The sequence below is a fragment of the Mesoplodon densirostris genome, chromosome 2, assembly GCF_025265405.1.
Source record: "Mesoplodon densirostris isolate mMesDen1 chromosome 2, mMesDen1 primary haplotype, whole genome shotgun sequence".
In the NCBI taxonomy this organism is placed as follows: domain Eukaryota; kingdom Metazoa; phylum Chordata; class Mammalia; order Artiodactyla; family Ziphiidae; genus Mesoplodon; species Mesoplodon densirostris.
Genome location: NC_082662.1, coordinates 37,520,236 through 37,536,276, shown reverse-complemented (window position 1 = coordinate 37,536,276; position 16,041 = coordinate 37,520,236). Strand labels below are relative to the sequence as shown.

Below are 16,041 nucleotides of genomic sequence, written 5' to 3'. Positions count from 1 at the left end.
CCACTGTTTTAAGCACTTCACAAATAAAAACTCATTTCATCTTTTTAACAACCCTGTGAGGGAAGTAGTTGCTATAATTATCATTATTATTCCCATTTTAGAGGAGAAGAATCCAAAAACAGAGGTTAAATAAAGTACAGTAATTTGCTCAAGTTCACACAGTTACTAAGTGATGGAGGTTGGATTCGAACCCAGAATCTAAGGATATACAGGGGCCCTCTGCTGGTTTAGTCCTAAATTCCCTGCCTTGGCTTCCTTTCTCCTGAGTTCCTATTTGCTGTTGTGCTCTGAATTGCACCCAACCATGGCTTGAGATGCTGGCCCCCAGCACCAAGTTGCCAATTTAGCAATAAAAATATAGGAACATCAGTTAAATTAGAATTTAAACAGATAAACAGCAAATAAGTTTTTTAGTATAAGTGTGTTCCACGTGGGGCTGGGAGCATATTTGATCCGGCAGTCCCACTGACACTTTGCGCTCAGGCACGCTGCTGCCAAGGTGTCCTAACAGACAGACAGAAAGAGGTGGAAACAAGATGAGGTTCTAGAATGTCGACACGCGCCAGGTTCTTGCTCTCTTTTCCTTGTCATGGTTCCTGCTCCTTGTGCTGTTCTCTCCACCCATCTTTGCTCCGTGGGCTCCGGCCCCGTTCCTCACCAGCACCTGGAGATCACTCATAAAATGTGTTGCCTGGCTGAGCTTTTTAGGCAGGAGGCCTCAGGTTGTGTCTAAGTCTTCCTTTAGGGCACACTGCCTCACAGCCCTGTAAGGTCAGTGGCTTGTCACCCTGCTGCTCCAGGTGTCCTCTCAATCTGGTTTGCCTCTTTGATCATTTCACGTTCATTCTCTTTCCTGGCTCCCACAGATCCATGTGTGGGGATGGTCTGTAAGATGGAGGCATTGTTTCAAAAGCACGGGGCAGGTGTGGACAGTTTGATCAATTGGTGACAGGACAACTGGCTATCCACTAGGGTAAAAATAGTTAGATCTTCTACTTCTCACCACATACAAAAGTAAATTCCAGACAGATTAAAAAATTAAATACAAAAAGTATTCAAAGAAAGTACATGATAGTTTTCTAATAACACTGGGATAGAGAAGGCCTGTTTAAGCAAGATATAAAGCCCAGAAGCCATAAAAGAAATGCCTGATAAGTTTAGCTGTCTCGTAGAAATCTCAAGACTTAATACATCCGAAGGTACGTTCATCACTGCCCCAAACCTGCACCTTCTCTGGTTTGCCTCATCTCAGTGAGTGGCACTCAGATCCTAGACGCATCCCTCCAGCCCTCCCAGTCCCCTCATTAAGTCTTGCTCATTCTATTTCCTAAAAATCTCTTGCCTCCATCTGCTTCTCCACAACACCAGTATATCTCCACCTCCATTTCCACCACCACTGGCCTAGTTCTGGGCTACCATTTCTGGCCTGGACCAGAAATACATTGTAGAGTCTGCTAGTTGCTGTCTCGGCCTTCCGCGTTAGCACCTCTAATCCTTGAAAGATAATTCTGAAACACAAATCGGGTCCTGTCATGCACCTCCTCAAACATGTGAGTCTCCCCATCATTCCCAGAAGAGTGAAATTATAAGCTCCTTAGTCTGGCATTCGGGCCTCTGCAGGGTTCCTTCTAGATGGCCACTGCTGACCTCGCCGCCTTCATCTCGCCACTCCTCTGCCTCTTACTCTTCATCATCCCCCACCTGCTCAACTTAAATTTGTGGGGGACACTCCACATTTCCCCTCCAGAAATGTGCCTGTGCTGTTCCATATGCTGAGAACACCTCCCCACCTCAACCCCAACTTGCTGGCCGGCCCTCTCTGCATGTTTAACTTCGTCCTCCCAGGAACCCTTTCCTGATCCTTGGACTGAACAAAGTGCCCTTTTTTGTGCCTCCTTCTCTCATAGCACTGTTCACACTGCACCACTTATAGATGCAGTCTCTGAGCTCCTCGAGGACAGGGAGCTGCAGAGTCTGCAGCCCTGTGGCCCAGCAGGGCCCTGCGCAGCCGGCACACAGAAGGTGTCAGTGTGTATTTGCTGAATGAATGAGTGCATGAAATAGATGGCCTTCCAAGAGCTTCCTTGGGTCCCTTCCCTCCTGAGGGTGGCCCTGGCCCAGGCTCTGCATCCTGTCCTCTACCATTCAATTCCCAGACAAGTGCAGCCAACTGGAGCATGTCAGCCTCAGGTGGTTGCCCTGTGTGTGTTCTCACCGGCTGTCCTAAGCGATCTGAGCCACCCTTCCACTAGCAGCTATTTTGCCAAGCAGATATTTGACTACCCTTGGAGCCAGCCAGCAAGCTCATCCTTTGTTAGGTGCTGGCCCCACTTACCTCTCTGAGGGGTTTATGCAGCCGACCCCCCCCCCATTACAGCCTTGGCAATATAAAAACATTAAGAATTAATTCCAACATTAAAAATATTAATGCCCCCGCAAAGAAGAGGGCAGTCTTGTCACAAGTTGATGTTCCTGCAGGAACATAAAAACAGGTTAGTCTTCTAGAATTTGGAGGTGAGGAAGACCTACTCCTGGAGGCCTCCATTGTGGGCACAAGGCTCCCTGCCCCCGACCCCAGAACAGCCTCAGGCTGGCCTCAGTAGCTCAATGACGTGCCACAAGGTGGGGCTGCTGACCCAGGTGGCCCCAGAGCTTCGAGCAGAGGACTTTCTGGGAGGCTTACCCGGTGCTCTCTCTGAACTTATGGTCTGTTAAAAGCCCAGATTTGTCTCTGTGCTGATCAGTGGGTTGCACTGACTCTTAGGTCGGCTTTCAGGGCTGTCTTCCCCAGTCTGGGTCTCTCTTCATTGTGGTGGACCAGTTGCAACAAGTGAAGACTCCAGAATCCCCAGTGGACAGGGTCAGCAGTCAGAGTTTGTGGCGCGAGTGACAAGTGGTTTCCCCAAGTGTGCTGGCCCCTGTGTCATCTATGCCACAGATTGTACAGTATACACCTTCTCACCATTGGGTCACCCAGAAAACTAGCATCCTTGCCTTCCCTTCAAGAAGAGAGGAGGTATTCCAAACACAGCATGTGCAGACATGTGGGTGTATCACCCGTTCAGTCCTCCCAGTAACACTGAGGTGGTATCTGTTGTCACCCCTAGTGAACCTGAAGTTTGGAGAAACTCGGCACTTGCCGCAGGGCACACAGCCAGTGGGCGAAGTTAAGACTACAAACAGGTCTGACTCCAAAACCCACTTTGTCATTTTCAGAAAACATAAGTGCTTCCTTGAGGTTGGAATCCGGGCATTGGGGGTAGAGAGTGACGGGGGTGAGACCAGAGATAGCAGGGATCTGTTTTTTCAGGGCCTTTAACTTGAAGTCATAATAAGGAGTGTGTAGACTTGAAAGTGAGGGCAGGGGAGCCACTGAAGGGACTTAAGAGAAAAGAATGTGATCAGATTTGTGTGAGAAAGATCACTTTGGCTGTAAGAGAATGGATTAAAGGGAAAAGAAAGAGGACCAGCTGCTGTTGTAAGAGCAGGAGATGATGGGGTCTGGACTGGGAAGTGGTGCCAGAATGAGGGGAAGTAGATGATGAGACAGAGAAGAAGATAAAGCCTGCAGTTCACGCTTGATTGGATTTGGGGGGCAGGCAGGATGTCAAGCTTGAATCAGGTTTCTTCTGGGACATTTGGGAGTGCCATTCACTGGGATGGAGAACACAGGGGAGAGAAGGAGCTTGGGGGAGAAAATTAGTTCACTGCTGGACGTTTTGAGTTTGTATAGATACCTAGGAAGAGATGTTCCAGAGGCATTTGGATCTGTGGTCTGGAGCTCAGGAGAGAGGCCCAGACTGGAGACAGCAATTTTCAGAAGTTCAGGAGGCGGATGAAGCCATCTGGTGTGTAGAGTGGGGAGAGGTCAGGGGTGAGACTGGGGCACATGGACCTTTGCCCAGCTCCAGACGAGGCACAGGTGGGAAGTCAGTGCTCCCCCACTGGATGGCTGGTGGCCTGGGGGGAGGAGCTGGGCACATTCACTTGGGCCAGGGGAGGTAGATTGAGCAATTTGTCCAGCAATGAGGGAGGAGCCAGATGAAGTCAATAGAAAACTAATTTTCTTTTCTGCTGGAAGAAATGAGGTGTGTGGCCGCTGGGTAATTGCAGATAACGAGGGGACTTATTCTTAATATGCACAGCGGCCATGGTCCCCAGAGTGCCGGAGACAGCAAGGATCGGAGGGGCCCTGACAAGGCCAGATTTATTTGGGAAGAAAATCACCTATCGTAGCCCTTTCAACGGTGCCGCGACAGCCCCTGGTCCCTGTCATAAACCCTCCCCACTCCTGGGGCCCGCCCCTCCTGCACAGCCATTCCTGCCCCATTCCCCTTGCTGTCCACTGCCTAGCTCCTCCTGTCACAGCCCCCTCCCTCCACCCTCTGCCCCCACCGCACAGGCGTGCACACTAAGGGAGACAAATGACGGGGCCTCAGCTGAGCGGGCGCGTGTCCGGCCCATAAACCATGCGGATGGGTCACGTCTGGAGTTGCCATGGCCGCCACTACCCACCCATCTGTCTTCTCACTGTTCTGCCTCAGATCAGCCTTCATGGCTTCCCGAGCGCCTAGAGGAACAAGGTGTCCCTGTGCCTGGGTCACCTGTCCATGCCCACATCCACTGTAGCTACATTCATATTGAGCTCTGAGAGACAGGACCCCGTGTGACTTGTCTGGCCTGACCCAGAGAGCTCGCCTGCTGTGCGCCGGGTCTGCAGAGCTAGTGTCTGGCGGATGATACAGGGCCTGGCCTGACCAGACTCCTCCCACTCCCACAGTCTTTTTCTAGCTCTGGTGGGTCCCCTTTCCTGGTCTAAGGTCCTGGCAAGGGCAGGCTGGGAGCTCAGTGCAAGGGGTTGGTCCTTGACAGACGCAGGGGCCTCCTGACCCCACCTTGACCTTACCACCCCCACACCTGATTATGACACCGACGTACGATACTTCTGCCACCATGACATCGACCCCACGAGGGTGGTGGCAGCTGAGGTCCTGGTTACGGCACAGGAGCAGAGCACCTGTGGGAGGGGGAGGGGGATGGAAGAGGAAGCAGGTGAGGGCGTCGGGGCCATGACCATGATACTGAGGCTCCAGGAGTACCTGTTCCTGTGTAGGACAGTTTTCACCGTGGAGTTTCTTACGGCAGTCAATACTGAGGAAACTGCTGTGACAGGGTCTGGCAGGCACGGATGTCTTTAATCTGAGATATGGCCAGAGACAGGGCTGAAGCCTGCCAGGGTGGGAGAGGCGGGGCTTGGGCTGAGCTACACAGGCGTGTCTGGTAGAAGGCTGCTGGCCAGGGTGTTAAGAGGACCACAGACCCGGCCCCTCTCCACTGGCCTGGGCTGCACAGGAGCAGGCGCCCAGGCAGTAGCTGCTGGAGCACGTGAGCCTGGGACCCCGGCCCAGAAGTGCCGAGGCTTGTGCCTTGTCACCAGTGATTATGGCCTGGGCCACGTCTCCCACACACATGCAAGTGCCGGCAAAGTCACCCTGGCCGTGGGCGTGATGAATGGCCGCACAGTAATGAAATGGAGACATCAAGACGGGTGGCGGGAAGACGGAGTGTGGCGGACGGGCCGTCCCCACGCGGCGGCAACAAGAAGGATCGCCCAGCGGCCGGGGGCCGTCAAGGGAGAAATTACACATTTACTCTGCCTTTTTCTTACTGCGACGGTGCCCATACATCACCGCTGGGGCCAGGGAGGGACACGCCGGCCAATTTCCAGCATGAATTATGGGACTCAGAAGCATTGAGACCAGGCTTCTTGCAGGCCCAGCATCACCTGGCCCAACCTGAAGCTGGAGTTACTGCCACCTGGGGATAGGACCCACTGGTTTAGAGCCTATGGCTCCTGAATCTGAACCTGCCTCCCACCCCCACCCGTGTACCTCTGGGCCCACAGGGGAAGGCTCTGGGGCCCATCTAAATGTCTTCTCTTCCTCTTTTTAGATGACTGCAAGAACATCGCCAACATCATGAAGACACTCGCATACCGAGGCTTCATCTTCAAGCAGACATCAAAGCCGTTCTGACTGGCCGAGGATGGGATGGGGCAGGACAGGGTAGCTGCTTGGCCCAGCCCAAAACCCTCCTCTCCCTCACCAGAGGGGCAAAGGGAGAGTGGCACAGCTCTACGTCCAGAGTGTCCCCCAGCCCGCCCTGTGGGCTTGTGTCCTGGGTAAGGCTTGGCCACTTGGCCCCTCTGGAACAGACACTTTGTGCCCCCTACCCCCTCCCCTCAACCTCAGCCCAGTATCAGGCCCTCCCATTGTGGGCCTGGGCTGGGGGACCTCATCCTCACTGTCTCCTCCCAGTACAGGCTTCTTGCTGGGGCCACCAAGCCCCCCTGTGCCCCCTCCAATCTGTAGTGCATGGTGTGTGGTGCCCCCAGGGCTCCAGGACAGATCAGGCCCCACCTTGTGTCTACCCCCATCCCCGCTGTGAACGTGCCACTGAATAAAGTCGGGGAAACGAGGCCCTGGGTGTGTGTGTGCCAGCCTAACACTGTCTGGATGTGCAGGGGTTAGAGCATATGCCAGGCTGCCCTGTGCTCAAGGCCACCAGTAGAGCTGGCAGTCTCTGAAGCACCTAGGGGACCCACACCGAATATGCACAGGGCCCTGGACTGTCTGAGCACAAGGCTGTGTTCAAAGCAGCCGGTATCTATGGTCATTGCTGTGTGTGAACCAACCTGAGTGTAGAACCGCGGGTGTTCCTGGATACAGGTGTTTGGGCAAAGCTGGTCAGTGGTTAAAGGGCTGCTAAGGGCCTCAGTGCAGGCAAGCCCCAGCGCCATCCCCATGGAGTGGGTATGGTGACCCCCCCTCCTGCCCACCCTCCCAGCCAGGGGCATGAGAAGTGGTGGGAAGGAAAAGGAAGCAGCCCAGTCCAACTCAGCAGCTCTATTTACACAGCACCATCCCGCACCCCGTGTGGCCCCTCAGGGCTTCTTGGCTTTCTTCACAGAAGAGGAGCTGGAGGCCGATTCCCGTCGCTTCCTCTGAGGAGACACAGAAGGTGCTGAGGTCAGTGGCCCCCAGGGCCAGATTCAGGCTGGGTGCACGTGTTTCACTCTCTGAGTCAGGAAGGTGATGCCTACTGACCGACCACCCATTCCCTCATTCTCAGAACCCCTCAGAGTGACGACTCCTGTTGCAGGCACTAGAGGGGGTGGGGCCTGCGTACGCACGTGCATGTGCTCACTAGCAGGGCCAGTTTGCGCTCCCCCGGCCTCTTACCGAATTGGGTGTGAGGGGTGCGCCCACCACATCAATGATGGCGTCCTTGCTGGGGTCCGGGCCGAGACCGGGTTCAGGCACCGCCGGCTCCGCCGGGGCCGGGGCCGGGCCCGATGCCGGTGTGGCGGGGCCCCCCAGCACACCGGCCCGGGCCAGCGCCTCGTGCCGGTGCCGCAGCATCTGCAGCTCGTACTCGCAGTTGGCACATGCCTGCTTGAGCTCGTAGAGCAGCACCAGGTCACTCCGCAGCTCGTTGAACATGTGCACCAGCTCCTCCGTGGGCGTCGGGCTCAGTTCTGTGGGCAGGTGGGTGGAAGGCACAGGGACAGAGCTGGGGTGCAGTGGGAGGCCGGCAGCCAGAACTGCCCCCCACACCCAGCCTTCATCCGCAGCCTCGGTGGGGACGTCCTGAGGGGCTGGCCCCCGCACTCACCCACACCCAGCTCCAGCAGCATCTGTTCCAAGGCCTTGATCTTCTTCTGTCCCACAGAGCTTGGCAGCTTCATCTGCAATGACCCAGGCAGCTAAGCCCTCTCCCCACCACAAGCAGTTTAGAATGAAGGAGACTAAAGGCAGTGGGGGGAGTGGAAGAGAAGTTACCCCCTAGAGGCAGCTCTGGGTCACAGAAGAAAACAGCCAGTAAGCGGAATAGTGAAAGCTGTGAGCTCAGCCTGGCGTCCCCCTGAGATCCCAGTACGTCCGCCTCCACCTGCTCCGGCCCCATGGCCTGCAGCATCCAGGCCGCAGAGCCCAGGGCCCAGACACAGTGAAGGAGGTGACTCACGTACCCGCTGGCTCCGCAGCGTGACGCCTGCGGACTTGAAGTCTGGGAACTTGATGCCTGCAGTCTCAGGAACGGCCTGGGGGAGAAGGAGTTACGGAGACCAGGCTGTCATGGGGAGAGGGCCCAGTGTTAGTCCCAGCCCCCTGCCGGCTCCGCGTGCTCTCAGAGCCCTCCACCCTGAGCTGGGCTGACTTGGTCTCCACACCGGCTTCTCAGCCTCCTTTTTCTGGGGGAGCTTCTTCTTGGGGGCCTTGCGTTCCGTGCGCCGCTGCTCTGCAGTGGTGTCCGCCGCCGTTATCAGCTTCTGCAGGTCCTGGCTGCGCTTCTCCCGCTCCTTCTTCCGGGCCTCGATCTTGCGCAGCTCCTGCAGCAGGTACTCCTCCTCCGCCACCTGGGAAAGAGAGACGCTGAGACGCCCGTGAGGGTCATGGGGCGGTGAGAGGAGACGGGGAGACGGAGGGGTGCCGGGCTGTCTGTGAGGGAACCTGAGCAGCAGGGGATCGTGAGGGAGGTGAGGGCTACAGAGAGCAGGGAGGATGGCCGGCGAGAGGCAGGGCTGGATGGGGGCGGGAAGAGGGGGAAGAAGGGGAGCTGGGGTGAGGGAGTTGAGGGTGTGCAGGAGGGAGGCAACGGTCAAGGGGTTTCACGGCACGGAGCAGAGTCTGTGGGCCTCGGTCTGACCTGCTCTGGGGTCCGGTTATAGAGACGCTCCAGCTGTTCCTTCCGCCGTCGCTCGTGCCCAGCATCAAACACTGGTATCTTGAGGTCTGTGCCTGGCACGGCCCGCACGTTGGCAAGCTTAGCACAGATGTGGTAGTAGCGCTCCTTCAAGTCCTCCACAGAACGCTTCTGAGGATAAAGATACAGAGAGAGGGAGGATGAAAACTCAGAGGCATGTGGAGGGGAGATCATGAAGGTAGTGGGCCTGCCACGCCCGGGGGTTGGGCCCACATGCAAATGCAGGATACCAGCTCACCTTGAACTGCTGGTGGTCATACCGGTCGTGGATAACAACAAAACGTAGGTCAAAGCGGCGGCTAAGGTCAAAGAGGTGGTCGGTTTCTGCCTTTGTCCAAGCGTCGTCATGAAGATAGAGCTGGTACTCCTGCTCTGAATACACGGGCACCTGCACCATCTACAGGCATGGAGGGACAGGGGGCACACCCACGTCACAGCACATCCCGCAGGCTCCAGCAGCCCCTCCTGTTTATTGTCAATCCCTGGGCTGGACAAAAGCAAATCCTCTGCCTGGGACCCTGCACAGGGCACCTGGAGATTATGTTTCCAGAGCAAGAAAAGAAACTCTCTGCTTGACCAAAGGCCCTGGCAGGCTCTAGAACTGTTGCCTGCCTCTGAATCCACTCCAGGACCAACTTCATCATGCCTTTGGCTCCAGAGCCTCGGTAACAGGACACATGCTCCTGACCCGATGGTTAAGGTGAGGGGACCACGTGTGAGTGCTTCTGTGGAGTCCAAAGGTCAACTTTGGAGTAAGGCAGATGGCTAAATTCTGGAGAAAGGCCCAGGAGCCCTAGTCATGGCACACTTGATTGAAGTACTCCTGCCACCCAGTGGTGACAGTGAGACTTGCAGCTCCCCCAGAGCTGGCCAAGGTCACATCTCTAAGGAAAAGGCACCTGAATCCTACTCGCAACATACACCCCCCACCCCAACACCCATGTCCCGTCCCCCAGACCTCCCTCAGGGACAAACAGCACCACCACCAGCTGCGTCTATCAGTCAGAGACCCCAGGAAAGAGACAATGCTAGGCTGGACCAGGGAAGTTTCTCCATCAAAGACCACATTGGCTCTGAACCTGCTCTCAAAACCCTTATGTCCAGCTGCCTCTTGGACATCTCCTACTGGAGATCCTATATACATCTCAAACTGAATATGTTCAGGTGATACGTGTTAACTAGGCTTGCTGGGGTGGTCATTTCACAACATATACCAATACTGGATCATTATGTTGTAACCTGAAGCTAATATATGTATGATATATAATAACTATACCTCAATTAAAAAAAAACAAATCCTAATATGTTCAGTACTGAGCTCATCGCCCTCCCTCAAACTCCTATCTCCCCCAGTCTGGATCTCAGTCAATGTCACCATCACCCAAGCGGAAACCTAGCAGGCATCTTTAAATCCTACCTTTACCCTTGACCCCTCCCCTTTCCTGCATCTGTGGATTTTACCTCCCAATTCTGTATCTCCTCTGCCACAACCCTGTCCAGACCACCACTACCCCTTTGCCTGGACAGAGAAACAGCCTCCCCACTGGCCTCTCTGCCTCCATTTAATCCTCTTCTAAACAATTCTCCATCTGCAGCCAAGATGTGACCTCTACCCCTTTGCCTGGACAGAGAAACAGCCTCCCCACTGGCCTCTCTGCCTCCATTTAATCCTCTTCTAAACAATTCTCCATCTGCAGCCAAGATGTAACCTCTCTGAACACTGCTACTTAAAAAGAAGCTCACCGTCAAGCAAGGGAGATGGTCTCATTCAGCAAATATTTATCACAGGCCTGCTAGCCCTATGCTGGGGACACAATGCTGAATTAGACAGACAGAGGCCTTGCCTTCTCAGAGCTCACAGTCCAGCTGAAAATTTAGTAAAGTGCAGCGAATTTGATGACAAAGGTATGCCTAGGGTGTAATGAGTGACACCTGATGCAGCCTGGGACAAGGGTTGTCAGGGAAGAGGTAAATGGAGCCTGGTTCAGTCTTAAGGTTAAGTAGAACTGAACCAGTGAGGGAAGGCGCTGGAGAGACTCCTAAGCAGGGGGGCCACATAAACAGCGATGAGAGAGAAATGGCCTGATGTGTGCGGGCTTGGCAGTCAGGGACACTAAGGGAAACAAGAAAAGGGTGAGACAGGGAGAGGCCTGAAGAGAGCCTGGAGAGTTGACAGAGGCAAGCTGCTGCAAGCCTTGTGTGACTGCTAAGGAGTCTGGAATTCATCCTGTGGGTGACGGGAGTCAGTAAGGTTAGTTTTAAAGAGAGGAGTGAGATGGTCATGATTCTCTTTTACAAAGACCACCCTGGCAACAGTGAAGATGGGGTGAAACATGAGCCTGGGAGACCAGCTGGCGGGTTTAAGAAATAATCCAGATGGGAAGTGAAGAGGCCTGAAATAAAGCAGCACCAGTGGAAGGCAGAGAAAAGGGCATGGACTTGAGAGGCTTTAGATTAAACATCATAGGATGTGACAAGTGGCTGTGAGGGGTGAGAGAAGATGCTGTCATAGGTAACTCCTATGTTTCTGGCTTGAGCAGGAAAGCGGCTGGGGAGCCACAGACTAAAAGCGGGACCCCAGGAGAGAGCAGTATTGGAGGGAAGATGTTAGTTCCCTTTACTTCGACTTCATTCTCCACCCAGTCACCACGATCTTTCTAAAACTCAAATCTGATCCCGACACCTCTCTACTTAAAATTTGTCAGTGGCTCCCTAAAGACATCAGAGCAAAGCCCAAATTCCTGAGCCTGGCTGCCAAGCCCTGCCTGACGCGGCCCTGCTGCCCTCTCAGGTCTCGTCTCCCACCATATCCTACCTTGGACCTTAGGCTCCATCAACAGGGAAATGCCCACAGCATCCCACACGTGGCTGATTTTTCACTTATGCCTTTGCTCGTGATGTCCCCTCTGCCTGAACAAGTCACTGCACTCCTTTTCTGCTATCACCTGGTAACATCCTTCGAGACTCAGATCAATACCGTATGACCCAGCAATCCCACTCCTGGGCATATATCCGGAGAAAACTCTAATTTGCAAAAATACATGCACCCCTATGTTTATAGCGGCACTATTCACAGTAGCCAAGACACGGAAGCAACCTAAATGCCCATTGACAGATGAATGGATAAAGAAGATGTGGTACATATATACAATGGAATATTACTCAGCCATAAAAAAATAATGAAATAATGCCATTTGCAGCAACATGGACCTAGAGATTATCATACTAAGTGAAGTAAGTCAGACAGAGAAGACAAATATCATACGATATCACTTATATGAGGAATCTAAAATATAATACAAATGAACTTATTTACAAAACAGAAACAGACTCACAGACATAGAAAACAAACTTACGGTTACCAAAGGGGGAGGGGGAGAGGGATAAATTAGGAGTTTGGGATTAGCAGATACAAACTACAATATATAAAACAGATAAACAAGGTCCTACTGTATAGCACAGGGAACTATATTCAATATCTTGTATTAACTATAATGGAAAAGAGTAAGAAAAAGAATACACATACACACACACACACACACACACACACACAGGTATAACTAAATCACTTTGCTGTACACCAGTAACACAACATTATAAATCAACTATACTTCAATTAAAAAAAAAACTCAACTCAAGCTCTAACTTCTCCAGGAAGTTTCCATGACCTTCAGTTCCTCCCAATATGGCATGTATCCCACCGATCTGTATTTGCCTGTGCCTCCCCCCAGCTCCCCAACAACATGCAGAGTTTCTAGAGGGCAGATACTGTGTCTGATTCATGTTTGTGTCCCCACTGCCTTGGGCTTGACTTGGCATGGAGTAGTATTTACTAAATACAAAATGAACACTCTTTTGTCTTCATCTCAAATTGTCTCATCCAACCTTCCCACCCCCACCTCAAATCTCTTACCTCTTGGTTATCCCTTCTCAGTCTTACATCTCCAGCCTCTCCCTCCACTGGACCTGAGGGGCCTAAGGATGGTGGTGAGGGGCCTAAGGAGGAAAATCAGTTTGGGGGCATGGGGGAGAATGATGGGTCGCACCTGGACGTACTGAGTCTGAGAGGCCTGTGAGCCACCCATGGGGAGGTGTCCAGGTGCAGGTGGGTATACCGGCTGAGGGGAAAGAAGTCAGGACTTGGGAGTCCTGGGTTCAAGACCCCAGTGCTTGCAGACTCGAAGTCTAGGCTGCTCCAAGCTGCAGGGACTGTGGGGCCGTATCGTGAGTGGCTTAAACAACAGCCTAGGGAATCCTAGCCCAGCCCAGCTCTGCTTCTCACTGGCTGGGTGAGTCTGTAAAAGGCCCGGCTCCATCTGAGCCTCAGTAATCCAGACCAGAGATAATTCAGCTTGGATTAGGGTACAGAGAATGAAGAACACAGGCAGATGTGATTTATTATAGAAACAGAGTCAGCAGGACTCAATGACTAGATGTATCACTGAAGTCTAACTCAAATGCCAGCTTCTCAGAGAGGCCCTCCCTGACCACCCTATCTATTAGGCCTCCCCTACACCTACAAGTTCACTCTTTATCTCATTTCATATCCTGGTTTTATGTTATTGATGGCTCTTATCTGAAAGAATCCAATTTATTTGCTTACATGTTTGTTATCTGTCTTCCCCTACCTTCTTTGTCCCGTTGTTGATTGAAATAATATGAGAGCTAAGTCAAGGATGATTCCCAAATTTCTGGTTTGGGCAATTGGGTGGATAGTGGCGTCATTCACTTATGTGAGGAACAGGTTTGGGGGTGGGGAACAGAGGGAAGATTATGAGTTCTGCTCAAGGGTATCCACTTGATCTGAAGTACCCGTGGGGCCTTCAGGGAGAGAGGTAAGCAAATGACTGGATATATGTGGACTGCTGCTCTGGACGTGAGATACTGAATGGGGTTAATGGCATACGGAGGGTAACGGAGGTCACAGGGTAAATGAGACACCCTAGGGAGAAAGTAGAGAGTGCAAAGAGTAGAGCGCCTAGGACACAGCTCCGAAGAAGAGTGAGAAACGAAAGGCTAAGGCAACACACCGAAAACCAGAGCAGGTCCAGGAAAGGACAGGATCCCTCGGGCAGTGAAGACCCACAGAGGTACTTGCACCAATAACTGAGTGGGTGACCACTGTTAATGACCTGGCCTGAGGGGGCCTCTGGAGCCAACTAGGAGACTGGAGTGCTCAGGCAAGTGGCTCAGAGTAGGTGGGCAACTTTGGCCTACGTCCCAATGGTGGTGGCTCACCTTATTGAACCTGGCGAAGGGGTAGTCCTTGCCCTCCTCTGCTGCCCGTCGCCAGTGGAAGAACATGGCTCCATCCTTGCGGGCTGGGTTGGTGAATGGCATCCACTTCCACGGCCGCACCTTCTTGGAGCCCAACTTGGCCTTCACTGTGCGGTAGCCTTGACCAGTGTCACTGGGTAGCAGTGGGGGTGCATCCCTGGCAGCAGGGTTTAAGGAGGTGAGAGATTACAGTCAGAAGGTGTGTAGAGAGCCTTTGGACCCAGGCTGCTGATCTACCATAGAGCAAGGAAGTCACGTCCTGGAGTGAGACATCCGAGCTCCAACATCCTAAGCAAGCCCTGTGTGGAGAGGGGAGGTGGGGAGAAAACTGGCTGGGAAAATTAGGAGTTAGGGACATGCAGGTTGGTCAGGGACCAAAGCCTGGGGGATCTGGGATTCTAATACTTGCTTCTTGTCAGAGTAGAGCAGTGCATAGACCTCCCGGTGCATGCCCTCGGGCCTCTTGAAGGTCAGTGTCTCAGAGGACTTCTTGGACTTTTTCTGGGGAGGGAAACCACAGGAGAGGAACCACAGGCTAGACTCCCTTCCCTGAAAATTCTTTAGCCCAGCTCAATCCCTGAACAAACCAGCATCTACAGGTACAATGACACACATACACACTGTGACACATAATGACACACTATGAAGGCACAGAAACCCACTCAAGGGGCACCTGGGTCTGAGCGGGTCATTCCCCTCCACACCCGTACCTCAGAGCCCTACCTGTCGGAGCAGAAGATACTTTTCCAGCATCTCTCAGCATGTCACACCGAGTTGATGTCCCCCAATATCCCACAAGTGTCACACTCTCTAGTTCCTGTCTTACAAATGTCACACCCTCTTGGTCCCCACCATTTTCCACGGGGTCCCGCCTCCTCCATCCCATCTCACCAAGGTGACACATATTCTCTATCCCGTTAGTTCACATCTTTTACCGCCCATCTCACAAGAAGTGTGGCACCTCATCTCTCCCCGAGCCGTCTTCCGTTGTCACTCCTACCCACCACTTCACTACCGCTACCCAGCGCTCTCAGGCACCACTGCTACCTTGTCCGGATTGATAATGTCCTTCTTGCTGATGGTCCCGGAGGCTGCATCCCCCTCTGGACCCCCGAGTTCTAGAATGTCCCGCACATCCGCGCCCGTAGCCATCGCGCCCGAGAGATGGGGGAGCGCCCCGAGGTCAATAGTCAGTGCCTGAGGAACTACCAGGCTCAGATCGGGGGGCGGAGCCACTTCAGCCCCAAGTGGGGGCGGGGTGAAGAGGCGGGCCGCGAGGACGAGAGTGGCTCAGGGTCAGATCGGGGCCCCGCCAGTGTCCCGCCGCCTGGGTCTCCCTAACGGCCCCAGCTGTCTCCTAAGCCCAAGCGCCTCCGCACCTAGACCTCCGGGCTGCGGCCCAGCGACTCCCCTATCCTCGCAAAGCCGCAAACAGAAACTTCCGGTCGTGCGCGTTAGAAATGTGGCCGTCAGGAACACTTCCGGTCTGTGCTTAGCGGAAACCGAGCCGGCTGGTAACCCAGTGTGAAAACTACTGACCGCGCAGGAACTGCTGCACTCTTTGGCTCCCAGGAGCCCGCCCGTTTCCTGGGCTGCCTGCTTTCTGGCATTTTCCCTCTGCGTTGCTCCGTCGCGCAATGAAGAGAGAGTGCACAGCTTTGTGACCTTGGAAGTCGCTTAATTTCTCTGAACTCGTTTCTTCACTTTAAAGTGGAAATTGTCATGGTACCTGCGTAAGTGAAGTGCCAATAATCCATGTAAAACATTTGCACGGTGCCTTTTTTCATTACATAAATTAGTGGTATTAATTGCCCCTGTTCATTCAGTGCTAAGTACGTACGAGATACTGTGCTACGCGTTCGAGATGAAGAGATCAACTGGACAAGGCAGAGCTTCCCAGGGTGGCTGCCAAGATGGAGTGAGGTCTGGAGCCTCACTTACACCTCCTCTGATGGGGGCGGTGTGGGTCGGGGCCTCATGGGGCTTTCCTGGAGCCCAGCT

At 53.5% G+C, this 16,041-nt stretch overlaps 2 protein-coding genes across 7 annotated transcripts in view; one reads left to right on the top strand and one right to left on the bottom strand.

The window, feature by feature from the left end:
• The window catches only part of ERI3 (ERI1 exoribonuclease family member 3), a 129,414-nt gene extending 122,936 nt beyond the window's left edge, over window positions 1–6,478 (top strand). For all 6 annotated transcript variants that reach the window (XM_060083011.1, XM_060083013.1, XM_060083009.1 and 3 more), the window contains one exon: window positions 5,953–6,478. In XM_060083011.1, coding sequence (XP_059938994.1) covers window positions 5,953–6,035 — 83 coding nt within the window. In that variant the 3' untranslated portion in view covers window positions 6,036–6,478. The remainder of the gene's footprint in view (window positions 1–5,952) is intronic.
• A 418-nt stretch (window positions 6,479–6,896) lies between these two features.
• On the bottom strand, window positions 6,897–15,476 carry DMAP1 (DNA methyltransferase 1 associated protein 1). The gene is made up of 10 exons (XM_060083007.1): window positions 15,088–15,476; window positions 14,450–14,541; window positions 14,002–14,197; window positions 9,002–9,160; window positions 8,707–8,874; window positions 8,231–8,416; window positions 8,030–8,101; window positions 7,675–7,747; window positions 7,242–7,537; window positions 6,897–7,003 (listed from the first exon to the last, which is right to left on the bottom strand). Exons 1-10 carry the CDS (start codon window positions 15,190–15,192, stop codon window positions 6,944–6,946), a joined length of 1,407 nt encoding a protein of 468 aa, XP_059938990.1. The 5' UTR covers window positions 15,193–15,476; the 3' UTR covers window positions 6,897–6,943.
• Window positions 15,477–16,041: the final 565 nt, after the last annotated feature.